Source organism: Triplophysa rosa, linkage group LG7, assembly GCF_024868665.1.
Source record: "Triplophysa rosa linkage group LG7, Trosa_1v2, whole genome shotgun sequence".
NCBI classification, from domain to species: domain Eukaryota; kingdom Metazoa; phylum Chordata; class Actinopteri; order Cypriniformes; family Nemacheilidae; genus Triplophysa; species Triplophysa rosa.
In genome coordinates this window covers 5451618-5466259 of record NC_079896.1, presented here as the reverse complement: position 1 = coordinate 5466259, position 14642 = coordinate 5451618, and the positions used below count along the sequence as shown (strand labels likewise).

The following is a 14642-nucleotide window of genomic DNA, read 5'->3' as shown; positions in this document are numbered from 1 at the left end:
CGATTTGAATCTGTGTTTTTAATTTGTTACTACACAATAGTAATATGTTTTTGCCCACTTGAAAATAATATTTAAGTATACCACAGTATTTACCAATAAACAAAATACCTACTAGACACTACACTGTTTGTGGACCTTACAAAAAATCCATAAAATACACTACGAAAACAAAGATATTAATATTAACAAGATGCACCAATGCCGTTACAATGAATGGCGAGGAATGCAACGGTCAACATGGCAGCTGTAGCGAAGGAAGTCCCGCCTTCCAGCAAAACGAGCCAACCGTCAATCAGTAAAGATTGGCGATTCTTTGGGGCAGGGCTCTCGTGAAGCGCTTGCCAGCCTTTGCGCAGGCGCATTAGAAGAGGGGACATCGAAAAAGGTGATTTTTAGCGCAATTTAAGCTTAGCAAGCCAAAGTTATGATATAGTTCATGTCTTGTTTAATTATTGATCGGAAATTTGCTGTTTAATTGTGAAATACCTGCCTTCCCCCATTCAAGTACAGTAGATAGGACTGTGGACTTGCTATGACGTAAATAGCTGCAAACGTGGCCGCCGAGTGGCATGTCTTCCGTTTGCTACAGAACAGTGCAACACTACAGCATGTTAATATAAACCAGTATCTTACCAATACATTTTCAGTTTTGCTTTTTAAGGTCAACTTAAATTTAACTACTATTTTTTATAACTTTACTAGCATGTTTACTTTACTACTAAAGTTAATAATATATTATACTACAGTTTTTTTCATGTGGGTGCGTCATAATTTGTTCAAGTTAACCGGACTTTTATTTTGACGGCTCGACGAAAAGTCTTTTTCGGTGCATTCAGGATTTTCAGGATTCCATCTATTTTATGCATCGCGGAAATCATATGACTCTAATTATATTGTAGGTTGGTAACCTGTACCTTTGTAACCATAAGGGAAAGGGTTTAATAAAAAAACACTTTAACCAAAAATGTCTTTCTGTTGAAAGCCTATGCAAAAAAGTTATTATTTACACATGCTTGGTTTGATATTAACTAATGCAATAAAATTCGAATCAAGTTAATTGTGACTTAAAAGTACTTTATTTGTCCAGATATCTAGCAAGTTGCAGAATACACACACACCCCACACAGATAGACATCCAAGGAGCTCCAAATAATAATCACCCTATCTACTTCAGTGTTTCCCAACCCTTACTGTTCTGAAGAGTGGCATTTTCTAAAGGTCTCTGCTCTGTGCTTTGCCTGTTGCTCATCACCGCGATGACACTGCCTGTAATGAAGTCTAACGGCAACCCATTATTTCCCCCTCCCAGATCTGCAGAATTTCAGCAGCAAAGCCAGAAGTCCAGTATTAGTACGGGAAGGACAGGCCGTGGTTCTTCTGTGTGGCCCACCGCCCCATTTTGGAGGTACACCTTATTGTGTTCTTTCTTGAAGCCATTTTGCATACAAATCCCACAGAGAGGCAAAAATGACAAAAGGCTATATTCTTCGAAGCTACCGCCATTTTTCCAATACATTTGATGTATAAATAGAGCATTTCACGCAAAGCAAGTGTGACAATTGTTGACCTATTTTCACGGTGCATTTCTTTATCAATTCGATGGCAGCATTTAGCTTGAAATGCTGTGGAACAATACAGAGCAAATCCAACGTTAAGAAGAATTCGATGTGAACCGCAATTCAATGCTATCAGGGTCAAGAAACCCCGTTCTCCTTGCTTTATATGTGCGGTACAAGTTGCTTCAGATTATATCTTAATCATCTCATATTGTAAACAAATCAGGCCTCCAAATGACCTGAGCACCGCTCCGGAGTTCAGACTTCTGTCATTGAGCTCCAGCTTCGTGGCATTTAACGCCCCTTCCTTCGTCTTAATGGCACTTGTGCCCTTGTGGTCATTTGGAAAGGTTATTTTCTTAAGCCCTGGCCTTCTGTTGAAAGGTAATAAAGGCATGTGGCAGCTGGTTTAAAGCGCCATGACTCCTTATCCTCCGGTCCAGCTGCGCGTATCTCCTGTGTCTGTGTACAGCTGATTAGTAGCCCCTCAAAGAGCCACACACGCCAGAGGTGCAATTTCACGCAACCGCAGCGGCATTCTGCCATTCCGCCACATTTCCAGTGGAATCAATAGCCTTAAGCGTCCCCCGCTTTTCAGCCACCCTCCATCTTCCATTTTCTTTACCCCATTCTCCCGCCACACCACCCTTGACTGTTTGCCACATTCCATAATCCCAGGCTCTTTCATATGAATAATGCTTCATGGGATTTTATACACTAGCTATATGCCTCACCTCAGCCCTGAAGGTGAACTTAGGTTTTTATCGTGTGTGAAACTACAAGGGCTTTGAAACCATAATGGTGGCAACAGCGCCAGGTATTCAAACGCACTCTTTGAAAAAAAATCCATGACTTTTTTACCTGAATATGAAGCAGTGTGGGAGGAAACAATGTTCAATAATTTCCAGAATCGTTCAACTTTTTCCGTGTGATATTTTCTTTCACTATGTGTACTGATCTGTTTTTTTCTAGACAATGCTTATCCTTAGCCAACAGAAACAGCCTTTACAACCTATTTTACTTACGTAATGTTACGTATTTCTATGTGTTTTTATGTGAAGTGGGATTTTGTCCACCAGGAATCTTTTGTACTGTGAAAATTGGGCAAGTATTACCAGACAGGATATAAATCTGTGTTTACATTCAATGTACAATACTAGTTGTAAGTTGTAAAGGATTATTGCATCTGAATACACAAGTCATGTGAACAACTAAAATTGATTCAAATATATTAAAAACATAATTTTTTAAAAATAACTAACACAATCTCGCAGGAATGTGTAAATATTCGGCTCATTTGTATGAATCTGTACAATCTTATTCGTACGTTTTAGAATGATTTGCTTTTGGCCCGGTGATGTTAGGTTTAGGGGTGGGGTTAGGGGAGGGGCTTCAATATTGCTTCATTTAATCATACGTTTTTGTACGAATTACATCGTATGAATTCATGCGAATTACACCGTGTCTACACCGGACGCGACCGGCGTGTCGCGACTCGACATACGGCTTGTTCTAATGGGATTGTTGCGTCGCGCCGCGGTGGACAAAATGTACAATTATAATGGGTTCTAATGCGTTCTATTGTCTTTTGTTGCATCACGCCACGTCCGGTGTAGACATGGTGTTAGCCACCTCGTAAAGTACCTAAGAATTCTTGTGAGATCAGGTTGGAATAACATGTCCCATGTTTCTATTGAAGTGATAGTTCAATGAAATTCTGTCATTTACACCCTCTTGTCATTTCAAACCTGTAATGTTTCCAAAATAGAAAATTCTCTCTATTTTGAAGAATGTTGGTAACCGAACAATGGCGGTACCCATTCTCTTCTGATGTATGGAGACAAAACCAGTGCAAGTCAATAGGTAGCGCCTTTGTTCGGGTACCAACATTCTTTAAAATATTATTTGTGTTCTACAGAAGAAAATCACACAGGATGACAGAATTTTCATTTCCCTCTGGTATAGGCCGCTCATTGATCCTCCCATACATTTTTTGTCTCAAGCCCAGACAGAGAATTCACTGTAACCACTACCTACAGTAAAAACACCCCCTTTTATCCATAAATAGTCTTGTTCATTGGTGTGCTCTGTCACAGGGTTTTCAGATTATGGTGGCTGTGAATTCTCTGTTCCTGAGAGACCACAAGCCTTAAGCACACTGCCCAGCAATGATGAGAGGTCCCTCACCTTGTCACCGCACCATTTATGATGGTTTTAATTCACCTTTCTGTATCCCGGAGCCAAATTGGACTTTTTTTCTTTTTGCTGTGGAAAAGATGGACTCCTGGATTTGCTTTGAACCTTAAACAGCCCTTATCAATCCACATTTTGACCACTCTAACCTCGCTCTCTAATCTGTAATAAACGCTTAATTTCATCCTTTAATACTTGATTTCACACCGCTGGTGGAGCCGTGCGCCATGTCTGTCTTGATGTCTTATTAGGAAAGGATGAGAAGTGACATGAATTGATATCGGAACATGAGGAAGAAAGTTGTTTGAAGACGGTTAAGACGAAAGGCATGTGTACTGTACTTGATATTATAAGAAAAATTTAATAACAACAAAAATCATAGGAGGTTGCAGGTTAAGTCTGATATCAATGTTGTGGTATTGCATTTTTCAGTGTGAAATTATACTAGATTTTTATTATATCTTCAGCTAATGGATTTTTATTGCACTTATTTCATTGAAACGTTATTGTAATGCAACACTGTTTATTTAGTTGTACTGCACATTCAATATCTTTTCAACATTTCTTTTACTTAGTGTATCTGTTTCACATGCTACCTTTTAAATTGTTATCCATGTTGTTTATTAGCGATTACAGAAAGTAAATGCAGAGTTTTATAAATTGTTGTTTGTAGTGCCGGTGTATGCACATGCTGTTGAAGCCTTGGAATAGACCAATATTAGTTTTCAGTAACAGCATCTCGACGAACTGTCAAAACCTGAACTGTATTGCTATAACCTTGTTACATACAGTCTTTTCCCACAGCTGAGTTTTAACAAGCTAAGAACTTATTCATCTAAATTTCCCCTGTGAATGGCGAATTTAATAAAAAAATTACAATCGTATCCTGCCTCAAAGAATTAAGCTGTGTTTCTAAGGATCCCAAGCATATTCCAACAGGATATATATTGTCAAAGCCTATGTTCATTTTCACAGAGAATTGGCAGTAGATATTCTACATTTACATTAACAACATTTGTGTTAATACTTGTTCTCCTCAGAAATCAGATACTCTTGGATATTTAATGGCCGTCCCAGCGTTGTTGTTGGGGACAATCGACGCTTCGTTTCTCAGAGAACTGGAAACCTGTATATTGCAAAGGTGGAGACATCAGACGTAGGCAACTACACATGCGTGGTGAGGAACATGATGACCAACACAACCGTCTACAGCTCTCCAACTCCAGTAGTGCTACGTCGGGATGGTGAGGGACATTTATTGGCAAACTCTAGTAGCCTAGCAAGAAGTTGGCCATAGCCTGGAGGAACGGCTAGCAGTGATGAATCACTAGATTTGTGCGTGACGGCATTTGTTTTGCTGCAATAGCATTTGTGTCTTCATAGCCTCTGAGCTGTGCTCAGCCAACTCTGTGTGTGTGTGTGTGTGTGTGTGTGTGTGTGTGTGTGTGTGTGTGTGTGTGTGTGTGTGTGTGTGTGTGTGTGTGTGTGTGTGTGCGTGTGTGTGCGCGCGTGTGTGTGTGTGCGTGTGTGTGTGTGTGTGTGCGTGTGCGTGTGCGTGTGTGTGTGAGAGAGAGAGAGAGAGCGAGAGAGACAGAGAGAAAATCTATACCCTCAAACACACACACATGCACCCCAGAGGTTGAACTTCACCAATCATTAATGTCTGTTTAATATTCACTCGAAAAGGTTTATAAAGTAGGACGGACAGGTTTTGAATATTTTGATATTGAATATTTGTGTCCATGAATATTTTGTCCCCTAAGAACATTCCATGTACTTTTTACAACATTTTTTCGTCAAGTTTGATATAAGTTACTTGTCATGCTGCGTGTAAACGCTGTGTAGTGGGGATCAAAACTCTGAGACCACTTGAATAAACTCTTCTATTTTTATACTAAATTAAAAATAATACATTAATTATGTCATAACCGAACAGTGTAACAAAAAAACTGTTACCTGTTTGTGAAATTTTCATATTTTTGTAGTGATGTCTCTTTCTTGTTTTAATGATAGCACAAGTTGGTTTAGACTTTACAAGTCATATTTCTTCTTCATTTTATTATGGTTTTCTTTATTACAGTTTTTTCTAAATCTTAAAACTTTCTTTCTAAAAAATGTTTGATGTGATCTCAAATTCTTGGAACCCACTGCATTAGGCTAGTTTTAATTGAATTGACGTGCATTGATCTTACCCTAAATTCCTCATTTTACAGCTGTGATGGGGGAATATGAGCCAAAGATTGAAGTCCAGTTTGAAAAATCTCTCCACGTTGCCAAAGGATCATCCGTTAGACTGGAGTGTTTCGCTTTAGGAAAGTAGGTCTCCACTTCACAAGCAGATGGACTCGTTGCCTCCTGAGGTTTCCTTTGGCTAACTGGGGAATGCCACATATGGCACATAGTACATCTTAGCAGTTTATTTAAGAGAAATGTCAAAGAAAATACCGGTTGCTTTAGTCTTAGAGATGTACTCGGTTTTTTTTCACGAAGAGCTGCAGACTGATTCAGGGGTTGGGTAAGGTTTTGTCCTTGTGTGGTCCACAGGTGACAAGCTCAGGGATGCTGGGATACAGCCCAGATAGCACAATCCATCTGGTTTACGTCTATTTGAATTCTGCATTTACATCTGCAAGACATCTTAAATACATAGTTTGCTCATCTGCAATACGTCTCGGAGATGTCTGAACGTCTGTAATACGTCTGCTAAAGATCTGGAGATCTGCTGCTTAAAAACATCTGCTAAACATCTTAGAAAGAGCTGTTGTACATCCATTCTAAATCATAAACATCTTACAGATATCTTCTAGATGTCTATATGATGTCTGACAGCAGACATCTCCGAGACGTATTGCAGATGAGCAAACGATGTATTGTAGATGTCTTGCAGATGTAAATGCAGACGTCAAATAGACGTAAACCAGGGAGGAGGACTATCAAGAATTGTACAGCTATGCTGCCAAGCAGTCTGAAAAGTCTTTTTGGTGCCATTTGAATATCAAAAGTCAAAAGTGTAGCATGGTTGTGCCCCACTTGAACGCTGTTTGAACTTTAAACTTTAGCACACAATGTCATTTTCCAGCGCTTGCTTTTCTCACGTCGCTTTGTTAGGCCTGGTCATTGTATTCCCAGACAACGTGATTTAGACAACTAGGACATTGCCAGTCCTCAAACAACGTTTGAGTTAGAGTTCATAAAAGCCTACCTACCCATGTCAATCTCATGCTGTAGCTCGACCGTTACAATATACAGTAGCGCTGGAAATGCAAGGTCATGGGTTCTAAAAATGTAAAAAGTCACTTTGGATAAAAGCAGCTGTCAAATGCGTAAATACCACTCGAAACCTATTTTGCTAAACATGCATTTCGCCAGCGGACTAACTCATTTTACACTTTTATCTGGAAATACATTTTTTATTCATATTTCTTACTTGGGAATTCATGTTTAGCTCACATGGATTTTTGTGCAGTTTGATGCTAACGTGGTCTCTTTTCTTGGCTGTTCTCAGTCCGGTGCCTTCAATCTCTTGGAGGAGAGCAGATGGAAGCCCCTTTCCAGGAAAGATGAAGATAAATCACTCAAATGGGGTTCTAGAGATTCCATATTTCCGTCCGGAGGACGCTGGACTTTATGAATGTGTGGCCGAAAATGCTAAAGGACGCAGTGTTGCAAAAGGACGTCTTGTATTTCAAAGTAAATAGAATCTAAACTGAAGTGCATATAGACACATTTTTAGATGTAGTTATTTGTTCGGTACGTTTGACAAATAGGGTACAAATTGGTCCCATTACTGAAATGAAAAAGCCTAAAACGTAATATCATTCGGACTGTTTTTACAGATTAGTGGAAAGACTAGCAAATAATCCAACAATGTTTACCTAAAATAGAAGTAAAATGTTATTTTAATGATAAACATTCGTTGCTAGAAAATAACACAAGCACGCAAATCATGCTCTTAAATTGTTTATAGATATAACAATTTTGAGATAACAAATTGGCTTAAATAGCACACCTCACATAAAATGAATAGGAAATAAAACAGTTTATATGATATTTAGTTTGGCCCCCTGAAGCGAAAGGTTAAACATCTTTAACTGACCATTTGATGAAGAGAAAGAATTTTTTACCCTTTCCGTGAAAAGTGCAGTGCATTTTTTATCTCGCCCATCCATGCAGCATTTTGTCGGCCGTCACCTTTACCGCAGGAGAATCAATAAGAGAAATTTAAATTTTTAATGAGTCAGATAACAGATCACACAGCAACCTGTGGTAAATAATAAATAATGAAAGAATAGATTTTATTGTCAATCTGCAGGGCTAAGACTAATTAGAATGGGTGTAGTAGGCGTTATTTAGTCTGCACTGAAAGCCCAGAATATATGCACTGCGGGAGGGATCTTAAGACAGCAAGATTCATCTAGAATTAATGTGTACCAGGTAACCTAATTCTTTGGTGGTTTATAAAACACATTGTTTTATCATTGTTGAAATGCATTGCAGTGAGTAACATTGTGTTAGATGAGACGGTGTGCAGACCAGTGCGTTTTGCATCATGATTTTATTGCTGTTGTTACAGATGCGGAGCACCTGCAGTGGGCACAGACTCTGTTTGATGCGAACAATGCCATTGAGGCCGAACTTCACTGGGAATGTAAAGCTAATGGAAAACCCCAGCCTGTTTACAGATGGCTCAAGAATGGACAACCTTTAGTCCCTCAGGTGAAACTGCTGAAATCTATCTTATTCAACCATAGCATCTTCTTAAAAAAGCTGAAGTAGATATTTCAATGATAAAACCTTAAATGATAGTTGTCCTGACAGTTTTGTTTATGCTCAGGACAGAATTCATGTTGATGGTGGCAGGATAGCCATCTTTAACATAGACCTGATGGATTCTGGGATGTATCAGTGCTTGGCAGAGAATGAGAATGGGATCATATATGCCAGCGCAGAGCTTAAAGTTGTCGGTAAGCACCTTTCAAAAGATTAACAGTCATGTACACTTTCTAGTCCCGTACAAACAAATATGGGAATATGCAGGGAAATATAATGCAATATACTGTATATTAAATAATACATTTCCATATACTGGAATCAAGTGAAGAGTTCATTTGCGAAACAGAAAACGGCATTTTTAAAACGTTTCAAAAATCATGTTTTTATTGTGCATTCCAATTAATATCAATCAAACTGCAGTTAAGTTGTTTTGATTAAGTAATAATAACTATTAAGTAATAGTAACGCAATAAAAGACAATAAGAGATTGATAACATAATAAAAAAGATGATTTTTGAAAAGTAAACATTTTATGTATTTTTCAATATATTGTAATATTGCAAATATGAATAATGTATTTTTCTATGTATGTTCAAATATATATGAAATTATTTAATATAATGACACTTAAAAAAGGAAAATAAGTTTTTTTTGCAGGGTTTACCTATTAAAAATGTTTTATTTGCAGACCTATTTTCTGCACAAACATTTTTTACATTTTATTTTATTCTGATATATTGTAGGTGTTGATATTCATTGGCTAGATTTTGTCTTGTTGGAGTCAGTTGCTCACTAATAATCGTTTAAATTGAAAATGTATCTTGTCTCTCAGCCTCTCTTCCAGACTTCTCTAAAAACCCATTGAAGAAGACCACACTGATCCACAGAGGCGGAGAGGCCATCATCGAATGCCGACCGCATGCATCCCCTAGAGCTTCCTTCTCCTGGAGGAAAGGCAACGAGTTCCTGAAAGACGGCGAAAGGTACGGGGTCACCAGACCGGTCACTAATGTAAAGTGTAAAATGAGCCTCTCTGACTCTATTCCCTCAGGTTTGTATGCACTGCAGAGGTGCAGCTTCAGCAGAGACACCTTAGACAAGCTCTGATTTGTGTATGCGTCTACGTTACAACTGTGTGTTTCCTGCTCGCTGTCCTGCACTGGGTCTCATTCAGAAACGCAATTATTAGCAAACACAAGCCATTATTTGCAAAATCACCTGCTGCCGCGCAACACATTTTCATATTTATATTCAAACATATCTTGTGTTGTGTTCGTGCTGAGTTGTGGAGGCACAGATGTTACGCATTCAAAACCAACATTCTTTCCGATGGCACTTTTCACACAAGAGCGGGCGCCTGCTGGAACACTAATTAATATAGCGCTGCTTGTGACGCTTTCCTGTGGGGTTTCTATAGGACAGAACCATTCTAGCATGGCCGTGTCAGAACAGGTGGCAGGAGTGAAGAGTCTATGATCTCCGGTAATGGATGGGGACGGAGCGATAACCAATGTGATCTCGCTCCGTGCACTGTGGTCCATCTGGACCTGAGAGAGAACACACATGCCATGACTCACTGATGCTGCCCGGGGTCTCGGTGGAACGATGTGATTATTGGATGAGGGAGAAGGGAGCGAGGAGGGGGGATGTGTGGAAGTCGGAGTAAGCAGACTTGCTGAGGAAAAGGAAGTGAGATAAGAGGTGCGAGACTGTATTTCAGATACTGTCTTGCGTGAGTTAGGTCTAGGGATGGTTGAGATTCTGGCGTACTGCTGACTACGTACAGTGACGTATATACTGCCTACTGTGTGAAACTAGATGGTATGCAACAATAAAGGTTTCAGATAGTTTGTCACATTGTCGTCAAATGACCGTGGCGTTTGGTCCGCAAGTCTGAAATAAACACGGTCAGTTTGCAGTTTTAACTTGTCAGATGGTCAAGAAGGTGAAATATGATAGATGTTTTGGTTTATTTGTCATCCTGGAAAGTAAAGGTCAAGTGCATTGCATTGTTGTGTTTGGTATGTAGTGCATACTGTGCACTATACACATCATTGTTTATACTTGTGAAAGAACATTTTAAATGGAAAAATGAAATATGTTAAACAAATTATGTAGTCAAAACGTGTAAAATAAAATGTATACTGTTTCATATATAGACTTGTTTATATCTTGAATTAGCTTAGTTTTTCTAAAGGCCTCGTGTTTTCTTGTTTTAACTAATATGATTTAAATATAAATATATTTTTGAGAACACCTCTTGAATAAGTTTTGTTTTTCTAAGCCCAACTTGTGTTTTCTTGTTTAATATAATATGAGTAAAATATAAACATTTTTTGTTTGCGGTATATATCTTGATTTAGTTTCGTTTTTTTAACCTAAATTGTGTTTAATTGTTTTAACTACGATTTAAATCTAAACTTTTTTGAGAATATATCTTCAATTAAAAATGTCTATGCCCAATTTGTTTTCTTGTTCTAACTATAATTCAATTTAAATATATATTTTTAGAATGTATCTTGGTTTAGTTTTGTTTTTCTAAGCCCAAATTGGGTTTTCTTGTTTTAACTATAATATGATTTAAATACAAACTTTTTTGAGAATATTTATTTTTAGAATGTATCTTGATTTAGTTCGTTTTTCTAAGCCCAAATTGTGTTTTCCTGTTTTAACAATAAAATGATTTAAATATAAACATTTTTGAGAAGATGTCTTGATTAACTTTTCTATAAGCACAAATTGTGTTTTCTTGTTTAACTAGTACGCTTTAAATAGAAACTTTTTTGTTTGCGAATATATCTTGATTTAGTTCCGTTTTTAGGCCTAAATTGTGTTTACTTGTTCTAACTATGAAATGCAAACTTATTTTGAGAACGTATCTTGAATTGGTTTTGTTTTAACTATAACACCATTTAAACTTATATACAGAAGAAAGAAACAAATATGTATTACAAATATATTTTGTAGAACTGGTCAGAATTTTGCTTCTTAGTTAAATTGACCTTGTTTTTGGGATGTTTAGAATTTTGTTTACATTGTAAGTTGTTTTATATGGTTACTATGAGGAATATTTTTTGCAGTATTTTTCTATTATAGCTGCATACATTATGAACGTACACTGAAATGTACACCAAGGTCAGTTGTGAGAAACTGAGAAATGCATTCTGGGTAAATATGTGAGTGACTGAAATATTTTCACAGCCAAGCATATGCTCTCTGCAATTACGCTGTTATTTGGGTCGAGGAGGTGCGAACGCAGGGGTGTCCGTGTCAATCTTATACTGCGTTCCCAATCTCACACTTCTGAGTTCAATTGGATATGTGTTGCAGCCTCGGCGTAGTCCTCTCCGCCATTCTCTGGACGTGCCCCAACATGCAGGGAGAAGCATCGATTAGTCATCGTATTCCACAGGGCAGTCAGGAAAGGAAGGATCAGAGACGGATTACAAAGCCATCATGTCTTGACGCAAATATAAATGTGGCTCTGTGTGGTCAGAAGCTTGGTTCTGTAAGCAGATAGCCCTTCTTTTTTCCCTATTGGTTTTGCAGCCCATTGCCCACAGGTCATCTGGTCTGTGCGCGTATATCGCTCAGCATTTGATATTTTTGTCGATAAATCAAGAGTAAAGCGCTCAGTGCGAGGCGTGTTCTCTCAGCCATGGTAAATACGTATTTATTTTAAAAAGCAGGGCTGAAATTTCTGGGCTGGCGAGCCTGCTGCGCTCCTGTTTGATTTGTTCTGGGAGAAGGTCACAGCAGATCCAAACATCTCTGCATTATATATTTGCGTTGCTGTGTTTATTTATCACATCTTCCATTTCTTTCCCACGTATTAAAGATAGTGCTTTAGTAAGTTGTTGATGTACATCAAAGTACACCGTGTGCTTCTGAGGAAATTTATTTACCACAAAAAGTCACGCGGGCCTTCCTAAACACTTTACTAAATGAGAGATAATGTCCTGTCCACCATTCAAAATAAACCTGGACAGGGAGAGACATAACTAGCATAACGTAGGACAAACAAACTGCAAATATTTGCCCAGATAATACCAATTCTGCGATTCAAGTATTCAGACGTATGTGTTAAATCAGGGTAAAAATATGTAGGAGGGAAAAGAATCCAGTTTGCAGTTTAGCATTTCAGTCAGACACTATCAGCACTAGCTAGCTCTACAATCAAACCTGCTCTCATTGCCTTTTTGGAAACGGCCTTTAATGTGTCGATAGCATCTTGCACATGTTGGATAATGATAAGGCCACTGGTAAGGATTCAATCCAGAATGATTCAGGCCCTCTTTTACATTCCTGGCTTTAATATTGAAATGTTTACCCGGCAAATGTGGAGTTTTAATCTATCACCCTCTCGTTGCCTACAAGATTGACTGACCGTATCCTGTTGAAAATCTGGGCCACGTGATTGATGAATGTTTCCTCCTTTTCAATGATTTCTTCCTTTTTAGGAAAAAAACCTATACGGAGACAAATACAGTGTAGCTACAGTGTATTCTTTCAGTCTGGAATGGGTTTGAACAGGTGATGCCATGGTATTACAATGTTCTCCTGGGTACTTTTTTGCAGTCACTCATCACATTCATCGCATAGATGCAAATGTCAAATGCCTTAAAATGCCTAAAGTAGTTATCAGTCTGTATTTTTTTTTCAAACCCACAACATTAGCATTGCTAGTTTTGTGCTCTGTCAGATAAAGCAGGCATTTTCAAACTTAACGATGCAAGGGACCCCCAAATATGATGAGGACCCCCTTCCTAAAATACATATTCATATATATATTTGATAAAGAAACATGTAAGCTGTGTAAAATAAATTATAAGTGTATATTGATAACATATTAAATATTTGGCTAAAATAAGAGTAATGTTGGATGTATAAATCTGAACAGAAAAAAATTAAATTCAAATTTATTAGTACTGTTGCAGTTTTCATCACATATTTGAAATGACTACTTTACAAAGTCCAGTGAGTGAAATACAAGGAATTGTGAGAAAAACTTACTATAAAAATAAACAATTCTGGAAAGTACGCATGTAGCAACAAAGTAGAGACAAACAGTAAATGAAACAGTAATAATGTTCAGTACTTTTTAAGGAAAGTTTTTACTTAGGTTTTTTTTCTGGGTACCCCATAGAATCTTTTGGAGCCCCCAGTTTGAAAACCCTGGACTGGTCTAGTACTGTAGACATAGTGACATTTCTTTGAAATCCATGTGGGGGCGCTCTTGTCACATGGGAAAAATGACCAGCCGTAGCAGTGTGCATACGGAAACACTCACATTTTCAATTACATGATCAATGATGGCCAATCACCTGCTATTTCTGCAGAAGTACAATAGCTTTTTGTGTTTTAAGAGCTCTAGAAAATAGTGATTTCATTTACTATCAGACCTGATCTTGCAAAGTTGACACCCAATACTTAACATTACAAAAGAACCACATAGGAATCATGTCTAGATCCCCATTACATATTATACTTTATAAAAACTCTTCCATCTAAAGTGACTATATTAAGTGCATTCTATATAAAGTGTATTGTTGTTGAACCCACGGCCTTTACAATTATTAGACCATGCAGCTGACGTCAAATATAACTTGTGAATATAATAACATAACTTACGCCCAGTGTTGGGTGTAACTAGTTACTAAGTAATTAGTTACTGTAATTTAATTACTTTCCCCTTGAAAAAGTAAAGTAAGGGATTACTCTTATTTTTTCTGTAATTTAATTACAGTTAGGCCTACTTCTGATGTAATTAAACTAAATACTTTGTGTAATATGTGTGTGTGGAGAAGAGGAATTTACATCAAAATTCAAAGTCTAACTTTAAAATCCGTGCTTTAATATATAATTCTCACATTTGTAATTAATAATAATACTTTATGTAGTTTTATATTATTTATTTGAATGAATTAAAAGAGCCGTTTCATGTCTATCCTTGAATCACTTAACTAATCAAGGTTGATGTAGGATATAGAAAGTAATTAGTAATAAGTAATTAAATACTTTTTGAAGAGAGTAACTTGTACAGTAATCTAATTACATTATCGAATGTGTAATTAGTAACTAGTAATTAATTACTTTTACAGAGTAACTTACCCAACACTG

At 37.5% G+C, this 14642-nt stretch overlaps 1 protein-coding gene across 1 annotated transcript in view; it reads left to right on the top strand.

The window, feature by feature from the left end:
* The window catches only part of LOC130556632 (contactin-4), an 86584-nt gene that overhangs the window by 57125 nt on the left and 14817 nt on the right, over positions 1–14642 (top strand). The window contains exons 5-12 of the mRNA XM_057337820.1: positions 1310–1405; positions 4790–4993; positions 5963–6065; positions 7255–7439; positions 8323–8465; positions 8584–8713; positions 9355–9505; positions 11853–12030. Coding sequence (XP_057193803.1) covers positions 1310–1405; positions 4790–4993; positions 5963–6065; positions 7255–7439; positions 8323–8465; positions 8584–8713; positions 9355–9505; positions 11853–12030 — 1190 coding nt within the window. The remainder of the gene's footprint in view (positions 1–1309; positions 1406–4789; positions 4994–5962; positions 6066–7254; positions 7440–8322; positions 8466–8583; positions 8714–9354; positions 9506–11852; positions 12031–14642) is intronic.